Source organism: Puntigrus tetrazona, chromosome 8 (genome assembly GCF_018831695.1).
Source record: "Puntigrus tetrazona isolate hp1 chromosome 8, ASM1883169v1, whole genome shotgun sequence".
Lineage (NCBI taxonomy): Eukaryota > Metazoa > Chordata > Actinopteri > Cypriniformes > Cyprinidae > Puntigrus > Puntigrus tetrazona.
In genome coordinates, this window is record NC_056706.1 from 9,977,879 (window position 1) to 10,005,443 (window position 27,565).

A 27,565-nucleotide genomic window follows, 5' to 3' on the forward strand; every position below is an offset into this window, starting at 1 on the left:
TGAAATACAGTGCATTAAGAAAGTGTTCAGACCCCCTTCAATTTTGTATGTTGCAACACATTAACATTGTTATTCAGACCCTTTGCTACAACTTTGCTACAAATTTAGCTCAGGCACATAAGTTCAATTTCAGTTGTTGCAAACGGTCTCCCATTTCTCTTGATCATTGCTGAGATGAGTCTACACCTGGATTTGGAGTCCACCTGTGATAAATTAAATTAATTGGACATGATTTGGAAAGACACGCACGTCTCTGTAGAAGGCATCACAGCTGACAATACACATCAGAGCAAAAACCAAGCCGCGAGGTCAAAGGAACTGTCTGCAGAGCTCAGAGACTGGATCGCATCGAGGCACAGATCTGAGGAAAGCTACACAAAAAAAATTCTGCTGCACTGAAGATCCCCAAGAGCACATTGGCTTCCTTAATTTTCAAATGTAAGAATTTTGGCACAACCGAGACTCTTCCAGCCAAACTGAGAGATCGATGGAAAAGGGCCTTGTCTAGGCAGGAGACCGAGTACCATGATCATGTGGAGATAGGAGAAACCTACAGAAGGCAAACAACACTGTAATTCTCCACCGAGCTGAGCTTTATGGCAGCGTGGCCAAACAAAATCCTCCAATGACACACGAAAACACACTTAGAACCTGCAGAACAGCGCCTAAAGTCTTTTTTTTTTTTTTTTTTTTTTTTTACATTAACATATTTTCTGCCTCATTCTGTGGCTACATGTCACAAAAGGACACATTTGACTGGTATTGTGGAGTAAATAGGTTAGAATGATCTCTTTTGTTGGACAACAGGTAAAAAATGTAAATACAAGGAAAGTGTAGCCTTAAGCATTTAAATTGAAGCATGTCTGGCTTAGCTAAGTTAGTTAACAGAGGACTATCTGCTGCAAATTACTGCATTCACATGCTCCTCGGATGCTCTTATGTCACAACTTGTGTTTTTCAAGTCGTAATGTGAAAACAACATGATGCTGCAAAGATTCAAGCATGGCACCGAAACCTGCGTTCCGATTTGGTTTGGTAAAGACTGCTTATTTAGGTACCGGTGACATACTAGCTACAACATGACAAAACTGTAAAAAAGTAAAAGTGTCTGAATGTGTGTATTCTTCTCTGGACATTTTTTTTTTAAATAGTACAGAATTGAAATCTTTTAAACAAAGTTGTCTTTAATACTGGTAGTATCAAACATCAATTTATATTTTTTACGATTGAAGATTTTACACAGTAAGATAAAAAAAAATCATGTAATTCCTTTTTTTACATATACTTTTCAGGAAATTAGACATGGAGTAAAGAAAAAGCTGTGATTACTGCTCTTCCCTTTGACAAAATTGGAGCAGTTTTTGAACTGCGCAACAGCGCAACCAAGTGGTCATTTACAGACGGTGCAGAGTCTTTGTAAACGGTGTATAGTCTCTCTTAGCCTGAAAACTGTCTGTGTAAAGAAAACTAATTACAAAAAAATCAGCAAAAATCCAAAAAAAAAAAAAAAATGGGGAGAAGTCACTAATCACTGGCTCGTCACTGGCTTGAATGATAATTGACCATATGCATGGTGAGCTATTTAAAACCTCCCAATAAAGATAAATCTATAATCTTATAATCTTCCGGTGAAGCCCATTTTACATGTGCTATAGGTATACTATACTATAGGTCACATCTCATGCCTCATTCTTATCAGAAACTGAGAAACAAAATAATTGCAACATCTTAAATAATGAAATTAACATACAGTTCCATGTTATTAAAGAACATCATTTTATATGCAGAGTCTGATAATCCCAGGAAAGTACCCCAAATTCCTTGGCTTACAGGGAGTATTTATAAATATATATTACACGTATAGAAAGAGGAAAAGAAACAAATGCTACAGGAACATACAACAACACATGCTAACATCACAGACACGTGTTTAGATTAATCTACAGCCCACCTCCAGCGGCGCAGGGCTGTCCGAATGTTCAGAAACAGTATACCATCATTCAAGAATATAAAAGAACTTGGCTTGAAGGTGATTTATTTAGTTACCACTGTCAATCAGTGCAAAGACTCACGGCATGAATTAACAAATTACCTTGAGTAAATGTAACATCCGCCTTAGTCATTTCTGAAACAGTATTATTTTAGACAAACAAAACTTTTCTTCTAATTGTGAATGGATTATGTAGAGAAACTCTTCTTACAGTTGACCGGAAACGACTGAGCTGGCTTATCTAAAACCATGCAATAACCATGCATGAGGTCAATTCCCCGAGCCTAAGAGATTCCATGATCTAGTGGAGGTTAGAGGTCAAAAGTCATGGTGCATTGTCATCAGGTCAGATCTTCTCCACATAATTCCCAGGAAAGAGACCCTCCTTCCCATGAATCCGCCCTCGCCACCACCCTGACGGATCTACAGGAAACCCAGAGGAACGTTAGAAACAATTCAACCGCCATTTAAATCAAATTCACAACATTTTTATTCCCAAGTCTCACCTTCATTAATAAGTTCTATGATGTCATTGACATCAAAGCTAATTTCATCCACATCTTGGCCAAAATACTGGTAAAGCGCTCTGCAGCGAGGGCCCTGTGGACGGGGCTGGGGTTTGGGGCGGCTAGAGGGGGCCGGAGGAGGCCGTTGACTGATGCTCCTTTTCCTTTGCATTCTGGAAAAATTTTAGTTGGTTTAGTATTTACAAAAACTGGATTTGAGGTTTGTCCTATCTGTGTTCTCTTACCCTGACATGCCCTGATCAGGCACATTGAGGAAGTCAAGGTTTGTGGACTGATTCTGGGCAGGCCTGGAGCCTCTTCGATTCTTCTGCGATCCCAGTTTAGGAAGAGCATTGCTGGGCGGAGGGTTCCTCATCGGTGTAGAGTACATTACTTCCCTCTGCTGCTGCGGCTGATGGTGCTGTTGAGCACCACCCCGGGCAAACTGTGCTGCCCCATTCTGATGGCCCCCTGTGATGAAAATCATATCACATGGACGCATTCAATAAATATATATAAACACGTATGCGCGTGGTTCAACACAGAAGTTTCAGTTGAATTGTTCTACCTCTTTGCCGTGGCTGGTTTCTTCCTCCGTGACTCTGTGGCATGCCTTTCCTGGTTGGCTCTGGAGAAAAACAAAATGTACATGCAGTGAAGCTCAATGAACGGTTTTCCTGTCGCTGCTGACGCTCATTCATCCATCCATCTCACTTACTGGATGTTTTCGGCAGTCCATCTCCTATTGAGACAGAAAGAGTCTTTCCTCCAGGTTTGATGACGGCTAAATCAGTCTGTCCCCTCTGGACAACCACCATACGTGTGCCTCCTCCTCCCCAGCCCTCCTTCTTCACTCGGAACTCCAGCCTACAAATCACCAGTATTCATTTATTCTCTGCACTGGAATGAGTCTAATGCTGTGATTGAGTTATCAGCACCTGTCGCTGAAGGACAGAGAGAGTTTGCTTCGGGTCTGCTCCTCGTAACGCTTGCAAAGCAGACTGAGGAACTCTGTCTTAAATGTGGACTCCAGGAGACTGTCGTACTCGTTCTCGTGAAGGATGAAGAAGTCGTCTTGCCTTGTGCTGGAGGGAAACGAAGGAAGATAATTTTTTTACTTTTGCTGAATGTAATATAATATTCCTTTAAGGTTTCGGAGGGCATTATGATATATTAATATTAATATTCAGTAAAAACATTTCTAACATTCCGTGTTTCAAAAAATGCTGGTCTTTTAAACGTTATATTTATTTATAATATTCAAAAATCCTAAAAGTTTTCCACAAGAATATGAAGAAGCACAAAAAATGTTTCATAAGCACCAAATCAGAATTATGTGACACTGAAGAATGGAGTAATAATTAAGAAAATAAAATATAAAAGATACTTGCCACCACAGGATGAAATTACATTAAAGAATTTAAATATGAAACAGTTATTTTAAATTGTAGTGCTATCAAACAATAAATATAGCAAATAATCATATACAAAATAAACGTTTTTGTTTGCATAATATATGTGTGTGTTCATGGAAAATCTAGTGGAAAATTTATATTGGAATCAAATCAAACAAATGACTTTTTTTCATCAGTTATGTGCACAGCTCAAGCTTACACACTGAAGAAGAATAAAGCTTGAGCAAAGACAGAAGAGAAGATGAGATGAGATGAGAGAGGGCACGACTGATGAAATATCAAAGCGCTGTAAATTTTATTACTGACTAATGTGTAATTGATTTTCACATTATCTTTATGCGTTTTTGATACATCATCATTAATCATCATCACAAGGAGGAGACAATCACCATCTCTCTCCCTCTTGTTCAAAACCACTTTCATTCTCTCTCAGACTTGACATATAAGGTAGGAAACAAGAACTGAGCTACCATAAATATTAACTCATTTCCTGCTTGCTAATTTCCTTTTTGCACTTTGCAAAAAGTTTGACCCCGCAGAACTTCCGTATAAGCACTTCTGCTGTAGCAGCATGGGTGGTCTGGCAGCTTATTTGTGTCACTCAGTAAAAAAAAATGCACGTAAGCATTATTGTGTGTGAAGTAGACACTGTATAACTGAACAGCTTGATGTAGAGAACAAAATATGGAGTATAAAAAATACCAGGTGTGCATCTAGCTGATTATTACTTAATGTGTAATGGATTTTGGGATGAACAAAGCAGCAACTCACCTCAGAGAAATTGAACGGACACTTCCGATGTCCAGCTTTCTTTTCAGAACTTCCTTTATCTGGCCTTTTTCTGGTCCTTTCTTTATTTTTTCCCGACCAATTAAGTAGATGGATTTTGGTGTCAGTATTAGATCCCTCTTTATAGACTGAAAAAAAACAAAAGAAGTGGGAAATAATAATAGCTTTTTTAAGCCCTTATTTAATCTATTTAAAAAATAATAATAATTTGAGATATATATATATATATATATATATATATATATATATATATATATATTTTTTTTTTTTTTTTTTTTTACACAGTCATGAAAAAGTCATGACAATACTAAGCTGCATAACTGTTTTTAACACTGAGACTTCTTTCAGAAACATTAAAAAAGTCCACCGACCCCAAACTTTTAACTGTACACATCATTTTTGCTTCTTGAGTTTTTATACCTTGAATCTGCGGTCAAACTTGTTGACCGAGTCTGCAAAGTCGACTCGCTCCCTCCTGGCCATGAACTGCCGGAGTTCAGGTCTCTCTTCCATTCCAAGGTAATCGCCGACAAAGTTCCTGTTTATACTATTCCTACGTCGTTCTTTAGAGTTATACAGTATATCAGAGGCTGAAAATGACACAAAGAGAGTAAGTACCTCACGTGCAGAGTTTTCACTTACAGCCTATACAATATGCGATGTAAACATTACAAAACAGAAAAGTACTAATTAAATGCTAAATTTAAGTAAGTCATCTAAAACTGTCACCTAAAATAGTTTGGAGTAATTAAAAGTAGATTATTGTACCCAGTATTTGTATGTGCAGTGTATTATTACGCTTACAAGATGATACTACCATCAAGCCTTTCAAAATGAATGGAAACACTGTTTGTGAGTTTCTGCTTCGGCTCAGTCACTTATGAAGTTTTCTGCCTTTTAGGATGCTAGTCTTCAAGTCCTGTAACGTTCACTCACCCTCCTCCCGCATCTGTTCATATTTCCTCCTGGCGATGTATTTCCTCCACGCCTTCTGGATGGTTCTGGCGAATGTGTCAAACTTCCTCTCTCGCATCTCCTCCAGCAAAAATAGCTACATTTAAAAGAAATGTGAGTTGAAACAAAAAAAAAATTCCAAAGGAACATTCTGGGTTTGACCAACAGTTTATTAATAGCTTCTTTTAGGAGTCCTAGGTCTTAGTTATTAATTTGGTGACTTTTTTTAAGATTTCTGAGCCTCACCGACTCGGGATTTTTGATGAAAACTTTGGTGCGGCCCATTTGGTACTGATCCGTGTCCATGTTAACAGAGCGCAAAAGGTGCAAAACGCCCTGCTGTTCCGCGCCTCGCCAATATGGCCACGTCTCTGCTGTTAGAATGGCGTACCTAGCGAAAACACAAGTGCGTTCCAATTAGCGCTGAGATTAACACACAAGGGAAATCACCCCTAAAATGAGCACTCCTGAGAGGTCAACATTAACACATCAGCAGTATTTCCTCTGAGATTAACACAAGAGACTTTATTTATTCGAGCTCCCTCACCTGAGGTTAAAACCCGCAGAGCTAATTCAGCGCTTGGACTGCAACGCTGCTAAAATATCACATCTTCTAAAGATATTTTATGACCAACATATTTTTCAGGCGTGCTCTTACCTCTGTAAAAACTTCTGGAAGATTCTACGATAAGCGAAGCCAGCACGTCGTACCCTGATATTTTCCTTTAAGCCCAGATATTCCACCTGATGTTTCACTCTGGGAACATAAAAGTGAAATTTATGAATAGCAAGTTGTAGTTCATTTACACCATCTTTACAAAGTATGTGGAGTCCTGATTGAATGAGCACGCCTCACCTGCTCTCCTCCCAGTCTTTGGGCCTCTTGGTCTCGTTAGGTTTGATGCAGCGGATGTAGTGCGGCGTGCACTTCATCAGTGTGCTAACCAACTCGTTGGCTTGTCTCTGCGGACCAGACAGTCAGTGAGTGACTCCAGATAAAGGATAGTGACTGATCATCAGAAGAGTACGAGTTCATTAAGGACATCGGCCTTACTTTGATCTTCGAGCCAGCAGTGGTTGGTCTACCTTTCTTATCCGTGCTGAGGTTTTCTGGGAAGAGGCTTCGAATGAAGTCACTGGAGTGCCAGAGAGATAAATATTTTTGGATGTTTGGAACACGTTGATTGAGGTTATGGAAAAAAAGGGTTATGCCAATTTGCTAGTGCTTTCCAGGAGTAGAAAACCAGTATTTCAGGGAAAATTGATTACACTCATCTGTCTTTGTTCTGTTGTTCCTGGCTTTCTGTTATATTGCATACTGTATGCCCTTTCCCAAACCTAAAACTGCCTCTGAATGTAAACAATTCCTACGACGAGAGTTAATCAGCACTTACAATTGGCTGCTTTGCATCAGTTCTATGAGGTCAGGGAAAAGCACGTCTCTGTTTCGCTCACAGAAACCGCTGATATCATACGACACCTGAATCAGAGAAGTGGGTAATGAGAAGCAATTTAGGAGCGTTACAGCATGCACACTACTGTTGAAAAGGTCGAGGTGGGTACGCATTGAAGGGCAAAAGTCGTAACACACCTTGCCAGCATAGTGGTGAATGACGAAACCAGAGTTCCAGTTGTTGAAGTGCTCGTGTGTCCCCACCGCAGCCTGTAGCTTCTGAAGAAGAGTCATATCAGCACCGTCTCCTTTGGCGTGCATGGTAGCACAGACATCATCCAGCACGCTCATGATCCCAGGAGGATTCTGGGATTGAAGGTGGAACAGGGTTACAGCTGACAAATTGACGGATAGTTATTAATTATTAATATTCATTTATATAGAATAGTCTCTCTTAATGCGTACCAGCTTATTTTCTATTAAGTCACACACGATTTTGTTGTTAAAGTATTCTATGGGTGTCCATTTGATGCCCTCCTGTACGTACTCATCCTGCGGGATGTAAAGAACGACAAGTCCGACTGATACTTTACACGCATCAAGAGAAATACTGCTGTAAAGAACGATGAAAGATTTAATTGCTGTACCTGTTCTGCTTTCAGTGTCAGCTCGATAAAGATCTGCTGCAACTTTTCATTCACAAAGTTGATACAGAACTGCTCGAAACCATTCCTCTAGAGAAAAAAAATATATAATTATTCATAAAATCTTATTTAAATTTATTTATTTAAAATTTTCAAAGAATGTTACTTAAGATTCTTTACACTTGAAAATAGTCACAAAATTTTTTATGTTCAAAAAATGTTTAATGTTCAAAAGATTGGTGTTGTTTAGATGAAATTGAAATAAGCTCTACATTTATTTGTTTAAAAATACAGTTTATTTTAATACATTAAAAAATAATAATGTGCTGTTTTATTGTTTAAGAAACTTATTATTATTATTATTTTAGCATGAAAAAACAAATGCCATTTTTTAATCAGGATTCTTTGAAGAACTGAAAGAACAGCATTTATTTGCAAGATAATTATTTTGTAATATTAGAAATGTCTTTGATATGACACTTGATATGCATTCTTGTTCAATTAAAATAGTGTTCTTTTAAATAATTCAAACATTTTGCTCCAGCTAAACGTATATATATTCACTGTTAATTAACATGTCAATCATGCCTAATTGGCTAATTATTATTAAAAGATTAAAATCCCCCTATTATAATATGCAACAATCAATAGAAGGAGAGGATAATCACCTGGAAAATTTCAAATCCATAAATATCTAGAACACCAACACTGAGCTCCTCGATGGGTTTCTGCATGGCTTTATTTATTGCCTGCTCGCACAGAGAAAAATCAAAAAATGACTTTTTTCCTTCAATCTAGTTACTGAGTGTTCGTACACCGTTCACTAACCTCAACCAGGTAGTCAAACAGACGAGCATAGAGTGCTTTGGAGAGAGCGTCACGCGTGTAGTTGGCTTGTTCTCTGTTCAGAGTCACATCAATGGTTTCAGATTTACCACCCCATTTGGAGTCCATTTTCCTGCTGGTGAGCTTCTCCTGTAGACGATTTTGGTCGATGCCCAGCAGATACGCAGGAAATGCCAGTACTGGGTTGAAAGTCATTGCAAAGTATATAAGATACAGATACAAGTCACTATTATTGCTCAGAACAGCAAATGGGCAAACTCCATATACATTTCACTTACAGTCCACGCTCTCCACCTGCGCATAATTTCCTGCCTCAATGAAACTGATGGCGCCCAGATGTAAGATGCCAGCTACAATCTGCAGCGCCTGTCTCTGAAACATCTCGGGGATACCAATCACCTGCATGGCTTCCTGTAGACATCAAAAATCAGGGTCTAAGTCGCGAATACTGAACTGTTCTAAAAGTGTTTGAGAGGGGACACACATGATCTGGCATGGTAATATTGAAGAAAAAGTATACCATGGTTTCTTGGAAGTCCTTGCTGTCATTAGTTCCATCCACCTTGTATGTTCCAGACTGGTTCAAATAGTAATAGTAATCTGGGGTCATAATTCCCAATTCTTCCCTCTGCTGGGGTGTGCAACCATCTATTAGCTTTAAAAAGAGAGAGGGAGAGGGAGAGGGAGAGGGAGAGAGAGAGAGAGAGGAGAGAGAGAGAGAGAGAGAGAGAGAGAGAGAGAGAGAGAGAGAGTTGAATTAATTCAACAGCTATTCATTGTGTTTTATCTGAAAATTTAATGTGATCAATATTAATTTAATTAAGTCTTTTGATTCTATGAATTTTCCAGATGCAGCTCTGGGAGAAAAAATAATTTTTAATTAAATACTTAATATATTTGTTATTATTTAAAAAATGTTACATATAAAATGTAATTTTGATAATGTTGTTTTTTTATTTTCTGTTCTGAGATCTCAGTATTTTTAATTTAAGACAACGTTTCCTATAATTAGAGCATTTTTCTACCTGGTAGAAGATGTGAAAGTTCCTTTCATTTTCATTCTGGCTCACGACTCTTGATTTTTCCAGAAGGAAGTTGGAGATTTTCCCTCCGTCTGGCTCTCCTCCTCGACTAAACTGGATCTCAAAATATTTGCCCTGTCGATTGAGCTAGCGTTACTGACAGTAATGAAACACAGGGTTGCGTGTTGTAAATTAATAAAACTGAGCTGCATATACGTGAGCGTGAAACGCACAAATCGACTTGAATTGTTGTTGCGGACTGTCTTCGCGTTGCCAAAGGCTTCCAGCAAAGGGTTTGACTGCAGGATGATTTCCTTCACATGCTTAGCAACGAAAACAACACAGCACAAGTTTTAGAACTGCCATTTGCTTCTAAAACAGTAAAATATTTCAAACACAAAATTCCTAAATTTCGTTACCTGTACTTTAGCTCCTCCTCCTGATACTTTAGAGATGTAACCCATGATGTATTTAGCAGCAACTGTTTTTCCTGCTCCGCTTTCCCCGCTGAACATAAACATAAAAGAACACTGAAACTTCCTGGCTGTGTTAAGTCTCTCTGACTTGAAGTGTGAATTTGTACATTAGTTCTGATTGAATTCACATTCTCTCACACGCACAAGCATGCTTTTAAAAGATGCCATCACTCTCACAGGAAGTTGCGAGCAGTGGCTTTTAAACCACCTTTTAATTATTTTCTACGAAGAAATTATAGCACTTGTAGCTGAATTGACTGGTTAGCCTACATATGGTTATTCTCACCCTCATTGGCCGAGACCCAAAAAATGGAAGTAGGATCAGGACTCATCTTGTGACACTAAGATGCCCCTATTTGGACAATCAGATACATACTTTAGCGTCTACAATATATCCTGATTTTGCCTCTTTTTTTCAGTTCTACTGAGAAATTGTCATTTTATAAATTCAATTTTGCATGTCTAAACCTTGCTTGATTTGTTCTAGTTCGTTAGATGTGATGGTATGGCCCTTTGCACTGTAATTCCAGTTGTCTCTTAAATTCATATTAAGTAACTTAAAATTTCAAGGTGACTCAACAAAAAAAATGCTGGCAGTGGGCTAACACGTTATTTCAAGTTGAAACAACTTTTTTTTAAGTGTGGAAAGTAACTAATGATGGACTTTTACATAAACTACACAAGCTGGTCAGCAAGGTAGCATGCAGCGTTTGGTTTCAGAAAGCTATTAAGAAACACCATTTGCAAGCTCTTCTCTAAATCAGGAAGGAAACTATACTAAGAATGGTGACCACTGCTGCAAAGACATTTGTGGGTGTGACAAACGACAGAAGGAACTGCCAACAGTGACAATAGGGCCGAAGAGAGTAAAAAATGATATCAGTGAATGACATTGATACTGAAACGTGGATCTCTGCAAACAGCTGAGGTGGCTTGAAAATGCAGCAGATTGCACAACTTTCGTCTCGAGCTGTTAGACAGCGAAAGGTCACAGACTGCTTTCTCATAACTGGAATTGGATACAAAAACGTATTGCTTTGTTGAACCAGAAGCAAGCGAGTCATGTGAATTCCCTGATATTTCTTCTCCAGCGGTTTGAACAGGAGGTGTGGCCTGCATGTGAAAGTGGGCTTTGGTTTGAATGTGGCAAGTCACAGGAAGAGCATCAAATCCGTGTTGAAACAGACGGCATGTATCAGGCGATCACCACAAACCTTATAATGACACATTGATTTTCGCTGTCAATCATCATGTTCCTGTACATGTTGTCTGTCAGAGCGTAAATGTGTGGTGGGTTCTCATATTGGGCCTGAAGAATAAAAGCGATAGCTGTAAAACTGAAATCAAATAATTACGATAAATTCTAACGCTTACTGTAATGACAATAAGTGTTTGATGTATTTAACCTACAGCTCCCTGGTAGAGTTCAATCTCACGGTCAGTGAAGTATGGCATCTGTTTGAAGGGATTCACTGATATCAATACAGGCCCTATATAAGTCTACAAATTACAGTTAAGGACATATGAACAATCCAGACATATTCAGCCCAACCCAATTTTTTTATGCATGTTCCTTATAGTGAACGATGCATTGGTGCATTATTCCAAACTTTGTAATCTTTTAAAAAAAAAATATACTATCCTGTTTTTCAGTTCGACTAATAAAAAAATAATAATTAATGCAGTAGCGCTGTGTTGTTTTCATGTAACAAAGTAGCTGCTATGTGTCAAATAAAATCAGGAAGTGAGTGTGTGCTAATTGAGACGCACGTAAACAAAAGAGGAAGACAAAACTTAGAAAAAAGTCTTAAAAACAGCAACAGCAACCGATCAGCTGAGAGGAGCGTGTTAAATCCCTCTGATAGCAAGGATACAAAGATGTAGTCGTCCATGTATCTCTTTTTGAGATTTTCCACGATGGCATCTTCAGTGATCTTGGAGAGAAGCACCATATCATCAACACCACTCTGCTTGACATTCTGGCTCTGCCAGTGATACTTGCTGCCCTGAAAGAGAGAACGGTCACAACATCCATTTGTAGGAATTTCTAGAAGCAAAGATTTGAGTTTGTGTATGTGAGGAAATAGCTGTTGTAGTCTTTATATATAAACAAATTACTTATTTTAATAGTAAATTGCTAATTAATATATTAGTGCTGTCAAACTGTTAATTCAGATTAAGTTTTTGTTTACATAATGTATGTGTGTTTACTGTGTATATTTTATTATGCAGGTTATATATAATTGTATATAAATGTATATATTTAAGAAAATATTTTATGTATATATATATTTAATATATTTTTATATAACACAAAATATAAGAATCTAAATATATAAATGTAAATATTTTCAAAATATATACTGTATGTGTGTGTATTTATACATAATAGATGCATAAATTATGTAAACCAAAACCCTTATTTAAGACTTAGCCAGTGCATTTCAATGTATCTCAATGAAGAAGGAGAAGTGCATTAGAGGCATTAAACTATAGTAAACCCAACAGGCAATAGTTTTTTTTTTTTTTTTTTAAATGGAAACTTACTTACTTCTAAACATATATCCCGCACAAATAGCAAAAGTTGTAAAAGTGACATATTGGTCCAATATTGAAGTGAGTGAAAGATGCTGCCTTCGGACGACCTCGTCATGGTCCAAACAGAGACTTACAGCATCCAGTTCCTCTTTCAATCTTCCCTGTAACTAAAGTATTTACCACTATTTCTAACCACTGGTGATTGCAGAAAGAGAAGGAGAGAGGCTAAAAGCTGAACCGAGACGCACATCTATGTACACCTACACGTAGTTCACTTGTTTTAAAAGGAAACATGGCCTTGCAGATACAAAGTCAAAAACATGTTAAAATTAGCGTCATTGTGCACAGGTGCGAAAAAAAGAAAAAAAAGGTTTCACGGTTAAATCCTTTAGAAGGTGACTTTTGAAGTATGATATATATTTCAATATAATGCAAATCCCACAACATTACAAATACATGATACATATCTGTGTAAATGGGAAGAAATGACTCTACTGAGGTATACGTAAGGGTTAGGTTAATTTGGTCTAAATGTTGATCGTAGATTGTAACGTAGGTTCTCTAATTACCATTTTTGACCAGTTTAAATAACTAGGCAATTGAACTTAGGTGGTTAACAGGACAGGAAACCACAGAAAGTTTCCAAGCAACAGGCAGCAGATGTAAGGAAGTTATATACCAGCTGTGTGTCTGTGTCACATTTTGATGTACTACATCCTATGTACAATATTTCTATATCCTCCTGAGACCAAGACAAAAAAAAAAAGAATTATTACATTGTTTAGAGCATAAGACATTTTAACAATTAACAATTATATTTTGTTCGTATTTTATTACCCCTGTAAAGGACACTAGGACTATTGTTCTACTTTTTTTTAATGGCATTAATTAGACACCAAAAAGGCAAAAACAATGTGATTTTTTTGAAACTCACCAATACATTTTTTTGTTTCAAGATGTTTGCTTAAGGCTGACTCTTAACTATGTTATAAAATATTTAACAATTTTTTTGATATACTGTTTTGTTTTATTCAATATGTATGTACAAATTTCTTATTTTCCCATTAAGCACAATTCTACCTACACCCTGTATTTAATTGACATAATTCATGTACTGTTAATGTACTAAAAAACTCTCATAATGGGAGTAACAGATTGGTCAGATTTTCATAATACTATCTAATATTTCCATAAAAATATTGCTATAATTGTCTCCCAAAATGCACAATAATCATGCTTTTAGTCCTGGTGTCCTCTACCTGGAAGTCATATTTGGATTTAAATACCTTTCCTGAGATGTTGCTTTATGCCAAACAATTGTGACATGTGAGGTCTCAGAGAAATACGTAAAAATATAATGTTCACTATAGAGGCAAAAACTCCACAGCCGGGTCTCAGGAGGATATAATAGATACGAGATGCACAATTCAACCCCTTTTTATTAAAAGGCTTTCTTTTTACATAGAAAGCACTTTAAAATTAGATTTGGAGAGGTTGAACTTAAATCGAGCGAGTCCGATTTTAATATGTTGCACCCATAGAAAGCTGTGAACCCTTTTCTGGGTTTGAGGTCGAAAATTCCTAGCCTTTGTTTCAACCGCAGCTCAAACATCAGACATGGAGGGTGGTCAAAGCTCCTATGTGATCTACAACAGAGGTATAGGCTCATAAGATTATGACGGACACTAGATTTTCTGAAGATATATTTCTCTTTTTGCTGAAAGAGGTACTGAGATATTACAGGCTACATAATGTTCTTCGTGTGCTGCCAACGCATGACGTAAGATGTTTAAATGTGGATGTAGCACCCTCTCTACAGAATGAAGAATAAAGCCATATTCGTTGCTCATTGTATCACTAATGTTCCTCTTTGCTACTAGAACTAGCAAAAAATACAAAAGCTCGATCAGTGGAAAACACATTCATATGATCTTCAGAATCCATAATTGGCTAATGAAAGCATCGTGAATCATTCAGAAATGAGAGATGTTGAAATAACTGAAATGCTCTATAAGGGAAATAAGGGAAGAGGAAATTATAACACAGTTTACCTCTTGACAAGCAAGACAGACACTGAGTCAGACAATGATTCGCTGACATCTGTGCTGATGTAAATGTCTAATATGATAGAAATCATAGATTGAGGCTGATTAAAAACATTTCTATTTCCCTACTATAAAGTGGGCAATATGTCAAATTGGTATTATGTCCAAACACACACACACACTAAGTCATTTACACTATCTGACACAGCTGCGTTTAAAATTGAACTGGAGGTTAAGTGCTGGGCGTCCGGTCAGAGGAGAACTGACCCCAACTGAGTCTGGTTTCTCCCAAGGTTTTTTTTTCTCCATTCTGTATGCATGGGGTTTTGTTTCCTTGCCGCTGTCGCCTCTGGCTTGCTTGGTTGGGGACACTTAACTTCTAGTGACTATCGTTGAATTGACTACAGAGACCGTCTCTGCATTTAATAAGAAATTGGTCACTCTCGTCACTATACATCCCTGTCATTATACTGTACAGTGCTTTGATGCAACCTGTGTTGTTAAAAGCACTATATAAATAAAATGATTGATTGATTGATTGACAGTATTCATAAACCAGAAGATGAAAAGTATCCTTAAAAGATAATTTTATTCCATGATGCAACTATTAGCTGAGTGCACTTGTTATTCATCAAAGGGTTACTCCACCCCAAAATTAAAATTTCGGATTTAATTACTTACCCCCATATCATTCCAAACCCATAAATAAAAGTTTTGTCCATCCGTTTTGTTCAACATAATTTAAGATATTGTGGATGAAAACCAGGACACTTGTGACTGTCCCATTGACTGCCAAGCAAATAACACTGTCAAGGTGAAATCATTAATGGTTCAATGTTTTTGTATGGAAAGAAAACAAAAATAATGACTTTATTAAATAAATTTCGACACTGTGACGTCACCACAGCATCACTGCATGCAAATAGCATACTCTCTTCTGTGTCGGCCATACTCTCTGTTATGTTTGCACCACTCATGACAGCCGGACTATTTCATACTTTCATATGAGTCTTTCATACTTTTCTGGACCTTGACATTGTTAGCAGTCAATAGGACAGTAACAGGCCTCCCAGGCTGAGGTGGAATTATGAAAAATCCCATAATGCCATGGGAGAGGATTTGTGAATGGCAATAAAGCAAAACCACTGGTGCTGAAAATGATTACGAATGTTTTGGTGCCTACTGATTTTCAATTGAGAAAAGCAGTTTGACTCTTTTTGGAATGACCTCACTGATGTTCGTCTTGCCGCTAGAACTAGATAGGAATAGCCACTGTAATAGTGGAAAGTGCATAACCAGTGGTAAATGCCTACTGATCTTCACATTCAAAAAACGTGATTCATTCAGAATTGAAACATGTTGAAATCCGTGTAATGCAAGTCAGCAGCGTTTTACGTTGTTTTGGACCTCACTGGCTTTGATTCAACTTGATTTAACAGATTTGGACCACCATGAAAGTGAAAAAACAATGACAATTTTTTTTGGTAAACTATCCCTAAAATAATGTGGTTCCTGTCAACTTTGCATCTATTATCTGGTCTGTGTATGTTACTGGATCTTTTAGCACAGGCTCAGAAAGACTCAAGTTTCAGAAAGCTGTAGAAGGGGTGAGGAAGTACCGACTATAACCGCAAGAGCCCTCTGACATACTTCCCCACTTCCCCCTACCTCTGGGGCGCTGTTGCGAAAAATCCTCTCTGTAAACCTCGCGCCACACAAGAGCACAAGAGCTTACTTCCTACAGAATCACCACCCCAGCCTCAAATTGTTCTCAGCTCCCTCGCTAACTTGCACTGAAACCATGAAACCCTTCAGTAGCATCTTGCCAAAGGAAACGTGTGAACATTTTTGCCGGTTTGACAGCATCGGGCTTTGATGGGTAACAAGTGCACTCAGCTAATAAATAAAGAGAATTTAAAGTCACAGATGCTTCCATTTAAGGAGTTGTTCGAGTTCACAACAAATGCTGTGTCTTTAGTATGATGCTGTTCTTTGAGCCTCACATATCTTACACCGAACCCTTTAAGCATTCTGACTTAACAGAGGAGCAAACTTAGTTACTACAGTTGTATATAATAAAGGAATTATAACCCTTTATGCACTTACTTACAGACAAATAAATGACAACGAGGGGCCTTTTTAGAAGCAACAAACAGGTATATAGTTCACGGTCTGATTAGATATGACACCTAATAAGTCGTAAAAAAGTTCAAATAACTCATAATTTAATAATTCAAATCACATTACCATTATGCCAGTGCTGTTAGTTCCTCCTTGTTTGTTGTTCTTTCTTTGTTAAATGTGAGAGTCCAAATGTTTCTCAGCACCCTGCCATGACCGGCAGATTCTACAGCACAAGAGCAAAAGTTTAGTGAAGGGAAGCAGTCTGTAACCAGCGCTATGCACAGATCACTTCCTCAAACTCCCACAACCCTTAGGTGAGACAAGAAGAAGTTGCACGCTCTGTTGCCTCACACGCATGTATGCCTACAAAAGCGAAGGACCTGGTCAAACTCACCTAGCTCATGATGCAAAAGCAGTAATGTGTCAGACTCCAGGTCAGCCGTTACTCTGAGGCGTGTGACACAGGATGCAGCCCATCCTGTTGACTGGATGACAAACTGCAAGAGATGTAGAAATGATACAGTCATCCCACAAAACAGAACTAAACACACCCTCACTCACGTTTGAAGTTCTTTATTCAGTTCTGAGAACAAAAACTTGTATGTCTTTTATATCTGGGTGTATACAATGCCAGCTGATCAGTAGGGCCCCAGGGCCCCAAATACAATCTTAAGTGTCTCTGTCCAGGTGCTTCTGCATCCCTGCAGCAGAAATTGTACATCATTTTAATATATAAATGCTTTTACTGTGAAAGTAAAGTGCTATTAGATAGTTAGGTTATTTATATATTTAGTGCATACAAACATTTTACAAAAAGACGAGTATAAAAGGTTTTTATGTGAAAAACATGATAGTACTGTACTCTTTCATCAAGCTTTGCAACAAAAAAGGGAACGTATATATAAAAGACGAAACGGTCCATTGGATATTATTTGTACACAATGCATCTTTTTATTCAGCATTTCAAATTCGTTTCAACTGGTCTACATACAATTCGGAGGACATACACTACATCACAAGTACTTGACAGTACAGCAAGTTACTGGGTAGCAAGTGAAAATCAATATTAAACAAAGTCCAAATAAACAAGTGTGACTGCAATTCCAAAGTGAATCTACAGTTATTGCAAATGTAGGAACACACTGCAATGTAAGGATAAAAAGCTTACCATCAAAAGCAAAACAGCATTTTCATCTTTCACATAATAATTGTACCAAAGAATGATTACAAAGTTAGTGTCTCTACAGAGAGACTTTTAACAATAATTCTAGTTTTCATAGAATCTTGCTTATATATTTTTTTCCTTAGCAAATGTATTACCGTTAGCAAAACAATCCCTACAATATAAAAATAACTTGAATCTCGAGATTGCGACAATTAAAGACATAGCACCATACTGTAGCACCGCAGATTAGCCACCAGTCCTTGAACGGGGGCCACCTCTTCAAGATCTGCTCTTCTAATCAAACATTCGTTGAGTGCTGCCAGGACCCAGGACGGAGAGAAGGTCTGTTACGGCTCTCTAATTGTGACTGACACAAATAAGTTGGCAAATGTGAGCTAAATGTTGATATTTGGGGTAGAAATGTGGAAAAGGAAATTTTGAGTCCCAATCAAAATGTTATGAAAACACTTTGAAAGTTGTAAGATTTCACCAAAAAATGACAATTCTGTCATTTAATTACCGTTATGCTGTTCCAGACCCTTGTGAAGCAACATGCGTTCTTTTGTGAGGAACGGACCCAAAGTAAAATGAGCAAAAAAGATTAGTTCCCTAATTCGTCCCCTTCTCTGAAAGTGCAAATTCAAATGTCGTTGGTTTTGCATTATGACAACAAATAAGGACTTAAATTCTGGTGTTTTACCTATGTAAACCTATTAGGTGGCGTTAGAGGAATTTGAATATAACTGCTTTTTTAAAATCTCAACTGTGTTTCATCAATCCACTGTATGAAATACAGCAGCTTGGACACTCTTTTGGTTTTGAACAACATAAGGTCAAGTATTGCAGAATTTTCATTTTTATCAAAGGGTGATAGAATGACTATTTGTTTCTGACCTAATAAAATGAAAGAGAAACAGCCCAGAAACTAGAAAGTTACATGGGTCGCAATTCTGCACAATCACAATTGCATGCTGCATGCAGGCTTGTGGTGCATTAAAAGTAAAGAACATTATCTTGGGTAAAAAAAAATGTCTGAAAAAAAAACAAAAAAACAATATAACCACCACATGGTTCAACAACATCTTCCATTGGCCTCTTCATCTACTTTTAATTTGTGCACAGAAGCTAAACTGACATTACCTCTCGTTTCCCTCTGTTTGCCGAACAGTTCACTGTTCATCCAGATTTGACTGATGCACTTATATCTTATGGTTAATTAATGTAAGCATTATGGGACCGGATGGCAAGAAAACGGCACAGCACCTGCAAATAGCCACAAGGCCATCAGATTAAAAGATACAGTATCTCAGCACCAACCACACTGAATGAGAGCTTATGATATCTGAGTGATCTGGAGTGTCTCATAAGGGCAGTTCACACAGACAGCAATTGTTTAATGTCAACAAGTCACTGCTCGGAAATGTTCCTACTCAATTAAAGAATTCATCTGTATCCTGAAGCATTAAGGTGCGCTCACATTAGGGAATTTTCAGCGATTTTTTTTTTGCAAAAGGTCGATTGTTTAGCATAGGGTAGCAATGTACAATGTGCAGCTCAAATACAAGCTGCGTAAAAAACAAGCAGCTCAACGTTGTGATTGCACAACTTGCCAAATTCATTGCAAAATCTGTGTCTCTTAAGTAAAATCCCTATTGAAATGACTGGATTTTTTTGCTGAAAATCTTCAAGACAGATGTAAATGTGACCGCACCTTTACGCATGTCATTGTAAATCATCAAATCTTATAAAAAAATGTAAAAAACTGTTGGTTGCTTTGCAAATTGCTATAAGTGAAAAGGCCCTTAAAGGTATAATTCACCCATAAATGAAAATACATTTATGTTCTAAACCATTATTTTGCATATCATGCATATATATATATATATATATATATATATATATATATATATATATATATATATATATATATATATATATATATATATAAAAATTGATATTTGTGTTCTAGCCTCCTGAGACCTGGTAAGAATATAGTTTAGAGCATAAAAAAAGGATTTCATTCATAAGTTAAGCTATATCCTTGGTAGAGGATATTGTAGAAAATATACGAACAAACATGAATTGGCAAAAACATTTGCTTTTTTTAAAATCACCAATACATTTTTAGTTTTTTAGGAACATGATTCTCAATAATGTTATTCTGAATAATGTTGTATTATGATTTACCATTACTAATTGTTTATGCAAAATGTGTGTAAAATGGTCATAAATGGCTTTTCTCATTATACACAATGTATCTATAAATCTAATTTACATATTAACATGTTTTTGGGGCAACATATAATGAAAAAAGAAGTGTAATAATGGGAGAAATAATTCTACATAATATATAATATTTCACAGAAATATTGAAACATAATTTCTTTCCCTATTCATTTGTTGTGACTCTCAAAATTCGTAATAGACATGTTTTTAGTCTTGTGTCCTCATATGAGGATGTGTATGAAATCTGTTTCGTAACAGAAAGTCATATTTCATTATAAACCTATAACATTTTCCTCAGATGTTGAGGAAATTATCATTTAAATCTGACACAATCTAAAAATGTGTCCGATTTAAATGATAATTACATTATATTATCATATTTCCATACGCATGTCAATAAAATTATGTCAGACATTGTTAAAGACCAAAGAAACGGTAGTGTTCATGGTGAAACAACCAAATTTATATTATCTCTGTAAAGCCCTGAATGTGCACAATAAAAATTAAAACATTTGGCATGTATAGTCTCTGTATAGAGTAGAGAAATTCACTAAAATATATGAGGATGCAGGTTCTCAGGTGGCTAGAGAGTTGGAGGTTTGTAAAAACAAAAGACTGAGTGAATAGAATTTTCAGTTTTGGGTGAATTATCCCTTTAAAGATGCACTCAATAATGTTTTTCCAAAGTAAAATTGTATACATATGCAAAATAAAAGTATATAACTCTATAAGCAAGAGTTGTTTTATTATTTTACATGGGGTGGGTCTCTTATGATCACATGAGCCATTGTCACATAGCCATCTTAACTAATCATTTTAATTCATTTTAATGATTCATCCAAAACTATAGTTGTCAGTATAAGTCCAAAACAACCAGTGCCACACACACAAAAAAATTACTGAGTGCACCTTTAAGACTAAAGACGATTGGTCTATAAATGCTTCTTTTATCACATTACAATAATAAACGACAACTATTCACTGAGATTTAGCAGTACAGCTGTGACATTTCACACAGACACTTCTCTGTATGACAGTGATGGGCGAAAGCACCTCATGGAAGAGCAAAAGAAACACTGACAGATGTCTTTTGGGCAGACCGGTATTCACAGCAGCAATGCCAAAGCAGCTGGTCAGAGGGAGAGAAAGAGAGCAGCACAGACTTTCTCTCTCTCTTACTTTTCACGTCTCTCTCTCGCTCTCATTTCTTCCCGCACTTTCTCTCGCGATGATGTCAGTCTGCCAGTGGTTAACAGCACTCCTCCAGCACTCCAAAATGCAGAGCATGGGCGTTTTTGGCCATGCAAGGAAATGGAGGGCGGAGAGGGAAGAAAATGAGGACAAGAGAGAGACATAGAGTGTGTGTGTGTGTGAGAGAGAGAGAGAGAGAGAGAGAGAGAGGTCAGTGTCCTTGGCAGGTTTTGCAGCACATCTGTCTGAAGTATGCACGGCTGCAAAATTTGAACCTGAGCACCAGGGGGCAGTATGCCACTGTGTTCACATCTTTACACTCTGCAGGACACAGAAAAAAAAGCAGTCAGTCACATCACAAAAAAAAAAAATCCTAAAAATGCAGTGTTTTCAGATATTCACGTGTTTTCAAGCATCCATCACAGTTTCGACATTTGCATTGCAGTTGAAAAGTTACATTATTTTCTTCAAGTATCATGCTAACTTTTAGGATGGCCAACTAAAAATTAGCACCCATCAACCCGCCAAATGTGGGTAAAAATCAGTAACGAATTTGTCGGGTCACTTTTCATAAGCTATGTTCACTCAATTTCGCGGGCAAATTCGTGTAAGCCAAATCTGAAAATAAGTCATCATGGTATATTGAATACAGCCTAATTGTGCAGCATCTGCGCATTACTAGTTTGAACATCCCCGACTAATAGCAGTGCGGTTGGTGCCCTGTTCCCTTTATGATGTACTGACACAAGTTTAAGTGATTTGTAATGCCCACTTAGTTAAATTGATATGAATGAATCAACATAATAATCTTAAAATTGCGAACAATAGATAAAAGAGCGAGGGACAGTGGGCAATTTTTCAAAAAGCTTCAGTATGCTATTCAACATATTATGATTTGTAAAGCATTATTTATAATATTTTATGGGACAGAGAGTATGGAAATCAGGATGCAGTTTGTGTCTGCTGGCCCTTTGACCTCTAACCTTCAGGGTTATCTGTAGGGCCACTGCTGTCACATTTGCTCTTGCACTGCTGCGTGTAGGCAGGACGATGTGTGTCAGGGCACTCATTGGATGGCTGGCCAGTGTGTGTCAGACACTGCACTAAACGAATCTCCTGACCCATACCGCACCTAGCTGAGCACTGGAACACACAAAAACACACGTCAAACAGGACAGGAGCATGTAAATGGTGTCATCTAATTTTGCACATTACACATTAAACAATTATGTCAGATGTTGACTGTAAGTGTCAAACTCCTTCTCACTCACCTCTCCCCAGGGTCCCGTAACCCACTGCGCTGGTGGACAACGCTGAATGTTGCAGCGCACCCTTGTGGTCGGGCGGCTTTGTTTCGGACACTCTAACTCTGCCAATGTTTCACCATTCTCTCCACTTCTGCACAAAATCACTCTGTACCTGTAACCCGGACCACAGCTGGGAGTACACTGCAAAAGATACACGACAACAGATTAAGAGACAATACCAAATTGCACTCAAAGCAAAACTTTACTAGAGTCTAATTGAACCAGCGAAATAAGACCCCTTGGCTGACTGCTAGTTGGTCACACTAGTTCTTAAGACACGACCTTAACATATAGGCTATGTTTATGCAGCTGGACCCAGATGCAGACCCAGTTGCTCTACCTCAGACCAGTCAAGGGCATGCCATTCTGGAGGGCAGGTGTGGTTGTTGCAGGGCTCGGTGATGGAAGGTCGAGGTGGGGGGCAGGCCGCGTCATCCAGGACTTTTTCCTCCGTAACTGAGATCTTCCTTTTACACAGCACTTCCCGCGTACGCACTCCTCCGTTACAGCTCCGACTGCAATCTGACCAGTCCCCTGTCCACCACCTGACAGACAAGATATCAAGTCACATCACACTGATCAGGTGATACCAGAGACATCATGTTGAGTCTTGTGCACATACAGTACAAAAATATAAGACTGCGAAAATTGAGAGAATGAATAATTAAACCTGAAAAGAAACTAATTTGAAATGAAAAAGTGTACGATTTAAATGTTTTAAAAACAATGATAAAAAACACAAAAATGTAAAAAGATAAAACAAAAAATATTATGAATATTTATTAGCTTATGTGAATGTGTGGTACAGTGATTTAGATAGTATAACCAATTGCACTGACTGGCTAATCAGTGGCCTTTCGATGATATCTGGAAAGCATCAGGATACATTAGCATTTTCTAAAAAACTGATGTGGCCATATGCGTCCCTGATCATTTCTGAATGTGGTTTGCGTGATCGAATCACCATGTGTTTCCATACGCATCCCATTTGCACCTATATTTAGCATGGAGCATACATGATCGGGATGAATGTTAATGCCACACACACAAACACATTCAGAACACCCACGTTGGAGGGCAGGGCTCCAAGTTGCAGGGTCTTTTCTTGTCTTTGGGCTTGTTCTTCTTGTCGCAGAAGTGGTTGTACACCACAGAATGATCGGCTTGTTTCTTGCACACTACCTGCTGGACCTGAACCCCTGTGGCACAGAGAACAGTCTTCGCTATATAAATCACATAAGATTACTATAAACCCTTATCATACAAACATGGAGCTTTGATGTCAATGCTGTGTCATTCTAGTCTTTGTGGAAATACACAACACCCTGTCAATTTATTACGGCGTGATATGTTGTGCCAGTTTTGTTGAACACTATGGCTCTGTTCTAAAACCTATTTAGCCTAAATAGATAGCTGCCTTTTAAAAACTGTTTACCAATATTAAAAGTATGACCCAATACAAATCATGATTTCCCAGTTACAGTTAATAAGCGAAATCAAATAGAAGGTTGATATTAAAATTCTATACGACATTGAACATTTTGCTGCACTAGAGACTTCTATTAAAAACAAATTACTTAAGAATTAAATAAATAGTTTTAAATAGCCATCAGTAATCAAAATATCCAAAAGTACAAAATCTAAATGCATAGTTAAATTTATATTATTGGTTGACATTCAATAGCATTAAATTAAAAATTCTCTAGCATCATATAAAAACTGACACGTTACCAATATAATGTAGATAATGTTTTTGAAACAATATTTATTTTACCTGTCATTGTGGATATTTTAATACATTATGGCACTATCTACTCCATTATGGCTGTAGCTCCCTAGATTCTGGAGCAGAGTCTATGTTTTCACCAGCAAATTAGTTCTGAGTCATAGCTAATAGTTTCTTATCAGCAAGATAAATACGGACCATTAACTCACAAAGCATGGATACAAAAATAATAGGGAAAGAGCTTGAAGATAGGAAATGACATCAAAGCTGGTGTTCTTGATATATACAATCCATGTAATTGTTTTATTCCCCAAATGGGTTTCATTCTTTCAAACGGTTCACACACATCCGAACAGTCAGACATGGGAAATTTACATTGTTTGTGTGAACTGTGTTGGACAGCTTGACTTTCTTACACATTTTTTAGTCACTGTGAATGTATATACCAAACTGTTTCTTCAAGGAAAACCTAGCAATGTCATTTTCACATGTGAATACATTATGTGTGTCAGTAAACAGACACTGAACTATAACAGTGGCAGACAGAAAATGGTCACCTCCAGCACAAAGCGCAGAGCAGCGGGACCAGGATGTATAATGCCAGGCATAACTGCTCAGAGGATCTCTGTTGACAGGTGGGTTAAAACGGTAAAGGATCCCAGGATTTTCCTCACGTACCAACACCTGCAACACAACAGCAGACTGAACTGATCCGGCCCTCAAACACTCAAAGAAGAATATTGTAATGAAATCTAAAACAAATAATCTTTCTATTGCTAGGACAAACTGAGTCTAAACTCACAACACTGCTGCTGTGTCAGTTGATTGAGATGCTCAAAAAATAAATAAACCAAAAAAAATCAAAGAAACACATTGTTTACACTTTTTGGATTTCAATTAACCTACAAACAGCTTACTCGTTGCTTTCTTAGCACATTAAACTGGGAGAGGAGAAAATCATTTATGAAAATATTGAAAAAATTACACACTTCAGCTTTGAATAACATTTACACAGAAAATTACACTTGGCCCAAACTGCAAATACACTGCAGCTGTCTAAATTCTGAGGCATCTGTACCAACACCAGCAGTGCATAAATATCCTGCTTGAACAGACCACCCAGCATCTCTAAGTTACCATGACGATCAGGGTCATGTTGGTGGGTCCAAGTGCTTCTAGGGTCTCTGGTTCATTGGCAGGTCTGCGGTAGTGGAAGGTGGTTCCTGCGATATCAAAGCGTCGTGGCGTGTCGATGGTCAGCTTGCCGTTGATGAAGTACTGATCCCCTTTATTCTTCAATACTAGGGTATGGAAAGAGTTAATGACTTGAAGGTCAATGAATTAACAGGCCTCAAAACACAAATGTTATACAACAGTTGTGGTACCAAGGCATAGAATGCATCCAATCATGAAGATATGGAGCCCCTAGGGGCTACTGAAATGGGAAAAATATGAGATTGGAATGATAAGTATGGTGTTCTTTAAAGAACACTGCTTAATTTGCAAAAGCATAGAAATATAGTTTTTCTCTCATTTTAAATAATTCCAATAACAGTTATATTCGTTATTGAATCTTTGACATTCGCTCTCAGAACAGTGCATTCCACTGAGAACTTTGTGATCCAATACAAAACTTGCAAAAATTCTATGCTTTTAAAAGCTAATGCAAAGTTTCCTGGGGGAATACAGTACTTTTGAGAGCAAATGCAAAAGTGGTAATGGAAACATTTTTAGATGAGAGTAAAAAAGTAAATACATAAGCATTCAAATCAAATTTTTCATCCTTTAAGTCTGCTCTAAAGACATTTATTCTCTCTGGCATTTAATACTCTGATCACTGTGATCTGTCTTTTTTTATAGTACTGTTTTTACAATGCTGTGTATTTTTCTGTAGTTATTACTTTATTGTACAGAACTTTGGTCAACCTTTAGAAATAAGAGAGCTTTATAGCTTTACAGTCACAAAACACTTCACTTTGAGTTAATACACTGAATAGTGACAGTAAACGTTAACTGCGGTTATTAGCTGGGGGTTTACAAATGTACATTGTAAAATTTTGAAACCTGACGAAGCAGGTTTAATTAATAGCCCGGGGTGAAGTATGAACAATGCAAAATGCTGAACGCGATAACTTGGTATAAACAATTTAATTTAAATGTGAAAGGCCACAAGCCATGAGGCACCTATAAGCTTCTCAGATCTTTGCTTACAATTCAGCTGGGAAGCTTTTTTACAGAATCCACTAACTCCAACAGTGTATTAGTTCTGCTTCCCATGAGAGGTTCATATTTGAGTCAAACCATGAAAAATTGTGTCTCACCCAAGTAATTGTGAGAGACGTTGAGCTCTTGGATGTGTATGAATACAGATCCTTTGGGGATTCTGACCACCTCCTCATAACCTAAGAGAGCACACACACAGACAGACATACATTTATTCGCAGCAAGAGAACAATGCAGTTAGTGGTGCTTCACTGAGAGCGACTGTGATGGGATATGCAGAGTTTTGAGATTCCGACCGAATTCCTGGGCAACGTCCCTCAGTTCTGCTGCCCAACACACAATGTGTTTAAAGCCAGATTCCACCACAGGCCTGCAAACAACTCCAGCTTCTGACCAAAGACTAAAAAAAAGGAAAAGAGCTAAACTAATTTTTCAATTCAGTCCTGCCACTGACAGAGATTCTGTTGTAAACAGTCAAGAGGCGACGTGTGCGCCACAAAGAATTAAGCCATCAACAAAGGGTAGAAATTGATTCTGTTCCTGATTACTGATTAGAGCTTTTATTCAATTCAATTCTTGTACTATTTATGCGGAAGAAATATTTGTACTGCATTCTCAACAATAAACTGCCAAAATCTGATTTAAACAGAAGTAAATATTTGCTGACGATGCCTTAAATAGGCACAAAGGTGGTTTAAATGCATCCAAATAATTAAATAAATATATTAAAACATCAACAACACAAAATATATATTATAAAGTTATGTATTAAAATACATAAAGAAATCTACAAAAGCAAGCATTTCATTCATTCACTTGTTAAACACACTAATCGTTCTCTTTTAAATCATATTCATAAGTGATTTTGATTTAATAAACAAAATGAGTTCAAGACTCAGTTATTTCAAGAATTGAACTAGTCGTCATATGTATGCATGCATATTCGACTGCTGTAAAGAATTAACAAATATTAAGCATAATGGTA

The 27,565-nt window shown here is 37.4% G+C and overlaps 2 protein-coding genes across 5 annotated transcripts in view; both read right to left on the reverse strand.

Annotated features, from left to right (window-relative positions):
* Nucleotides 1-1,757: 1,757 nt before the first annotated feature.
* On the reverse strand, nt 1,758-17,230 carry myo1f (myosin IF). Of its 3 annotated transcripts, XM_043247334.1 has the most exons (29): nt 17,137-17,230; nt 16,866-16,965; nt 11,910-12,041; nt 11,446-11,535; nt 11,250-11,344; nt 9,979-10,066; nt 9,793-9,882; nt 9,563-9,694; nt 9,058-9,192; nt 8,816-8,948; nt 8,520-8,716; nt 8,360-8,440; nt 7,695-7,781; nt 7,513-7,599; nt 7,246-7,413; nt 7,049-7,134; nt 6,709-6,790; nt 6,511-6,617; nt 6,313-6,411; nt 5,901-6,045; nt 5,637-5,751; nt 5,121-5,290; nt 4,683-4,828; nt 3,435-3,581; nt 3,215-3,363; nt 3,065-3,124; nt 2,742-2,967; nt 2,497-2,669; nt 1,758-2,413 (listed from the first exon to the last, which is right to left on the reverse strand). In XM_043247334.1, exons 2-29 carry the CDS (start codon nt 16,866-16,868, stop codon nt 2,337-2,339), a joined length of 3,300 nt encoding a protein of 1,099 aa, XP_043103269.1. In that variant the 5' UTR covers nt 16,869-16,965; nt 17,137-17,230; the 3' UTR covers nt 1,758-2,336. The 3 variants fall into 3 exon arrangements, with proteins under 3 accessions (XP_043103269.1, XP_043103268.1, XP_043103270.1); XM_043247333.1 differs by lacking the exon at nt 17,137-17,230 and having other exon boundaries at nt 16,866-17,020; XM_043247335.1 differs by lacking the exons at nt 11,250-11,344; nt 11,446-11,535; nt 11,910-12,041; nt 16,866-16,965; nt 17,137-17,230 and adding an exon at nt 10,322-10,776.
* A 438-nt stretch (nt 17,231-17,668) lies between these two features.
* adamts10 (ADAM metallopeptidase with thrombospondin type 1 motif, 10) overlaps nt 17,669-27,565 on the reverse strand; it is a 46,223-nt gene continuing 36,326 nt past the window's right edge. For both annotated transcript variants that reach the window (XM_043247916.1, XM_043247917.1), the window contains 8 exons: nt 26,679-26,759; nt 25,495-25,658; nt 24,915-25,041; nt 23,701-23,830; nt 22,972-23,176; nt 22,596-22,772; nt 22,308-22,467; nt 17,669-21,645 (listed from right to left, as the gene is read on the reverse strand). In XM_043247916.1, coding sequence (XP_043103851.1) covers nt 21,536-21,645; nt 22,308-22,467; nt 22,596-22,772; nt 22,972-23,176; nt 23,701-23,830; nt 24,915-25,041; nt 25,495-25,658; nt 26,679-26,759 — 1,154 coding nt within the window. In that variant the 3' untranslated portion in view covers nt 17,669-21,535. The remainder of the gene's footprint in view (nt 21,646-22,307; nt 22,468-22,595; nt 22,773-22,971; nt 23,177-23,700; nt 23,831-24,914; nt 25,042-25,494; nt 25,659-26,678; nt 26,760-27,565) is intronic.

What these genes read in the sequence shown, in the direction of transcription:
- myo1f (XM_043247334.1), bottom strand. An exon ending in GAGGAGGAGCTAAAGTACAG is followed by an intron (nt 9,883 to 9,978) that starts GTAACGAAATTT and finishes TTCGTTGCTAAG; the next exon opens with CATGTGAAGGAAATCATCCT. An exon ending in TCTCTGTCCTTCAGCGACAG is followed by an intron (nt 3,364 to 3,434) that starts GTGCTGATAACT and finishes GGTGATTTGTAG; the next exon opens with GCTGGAGTTCCGAGTGAAGA.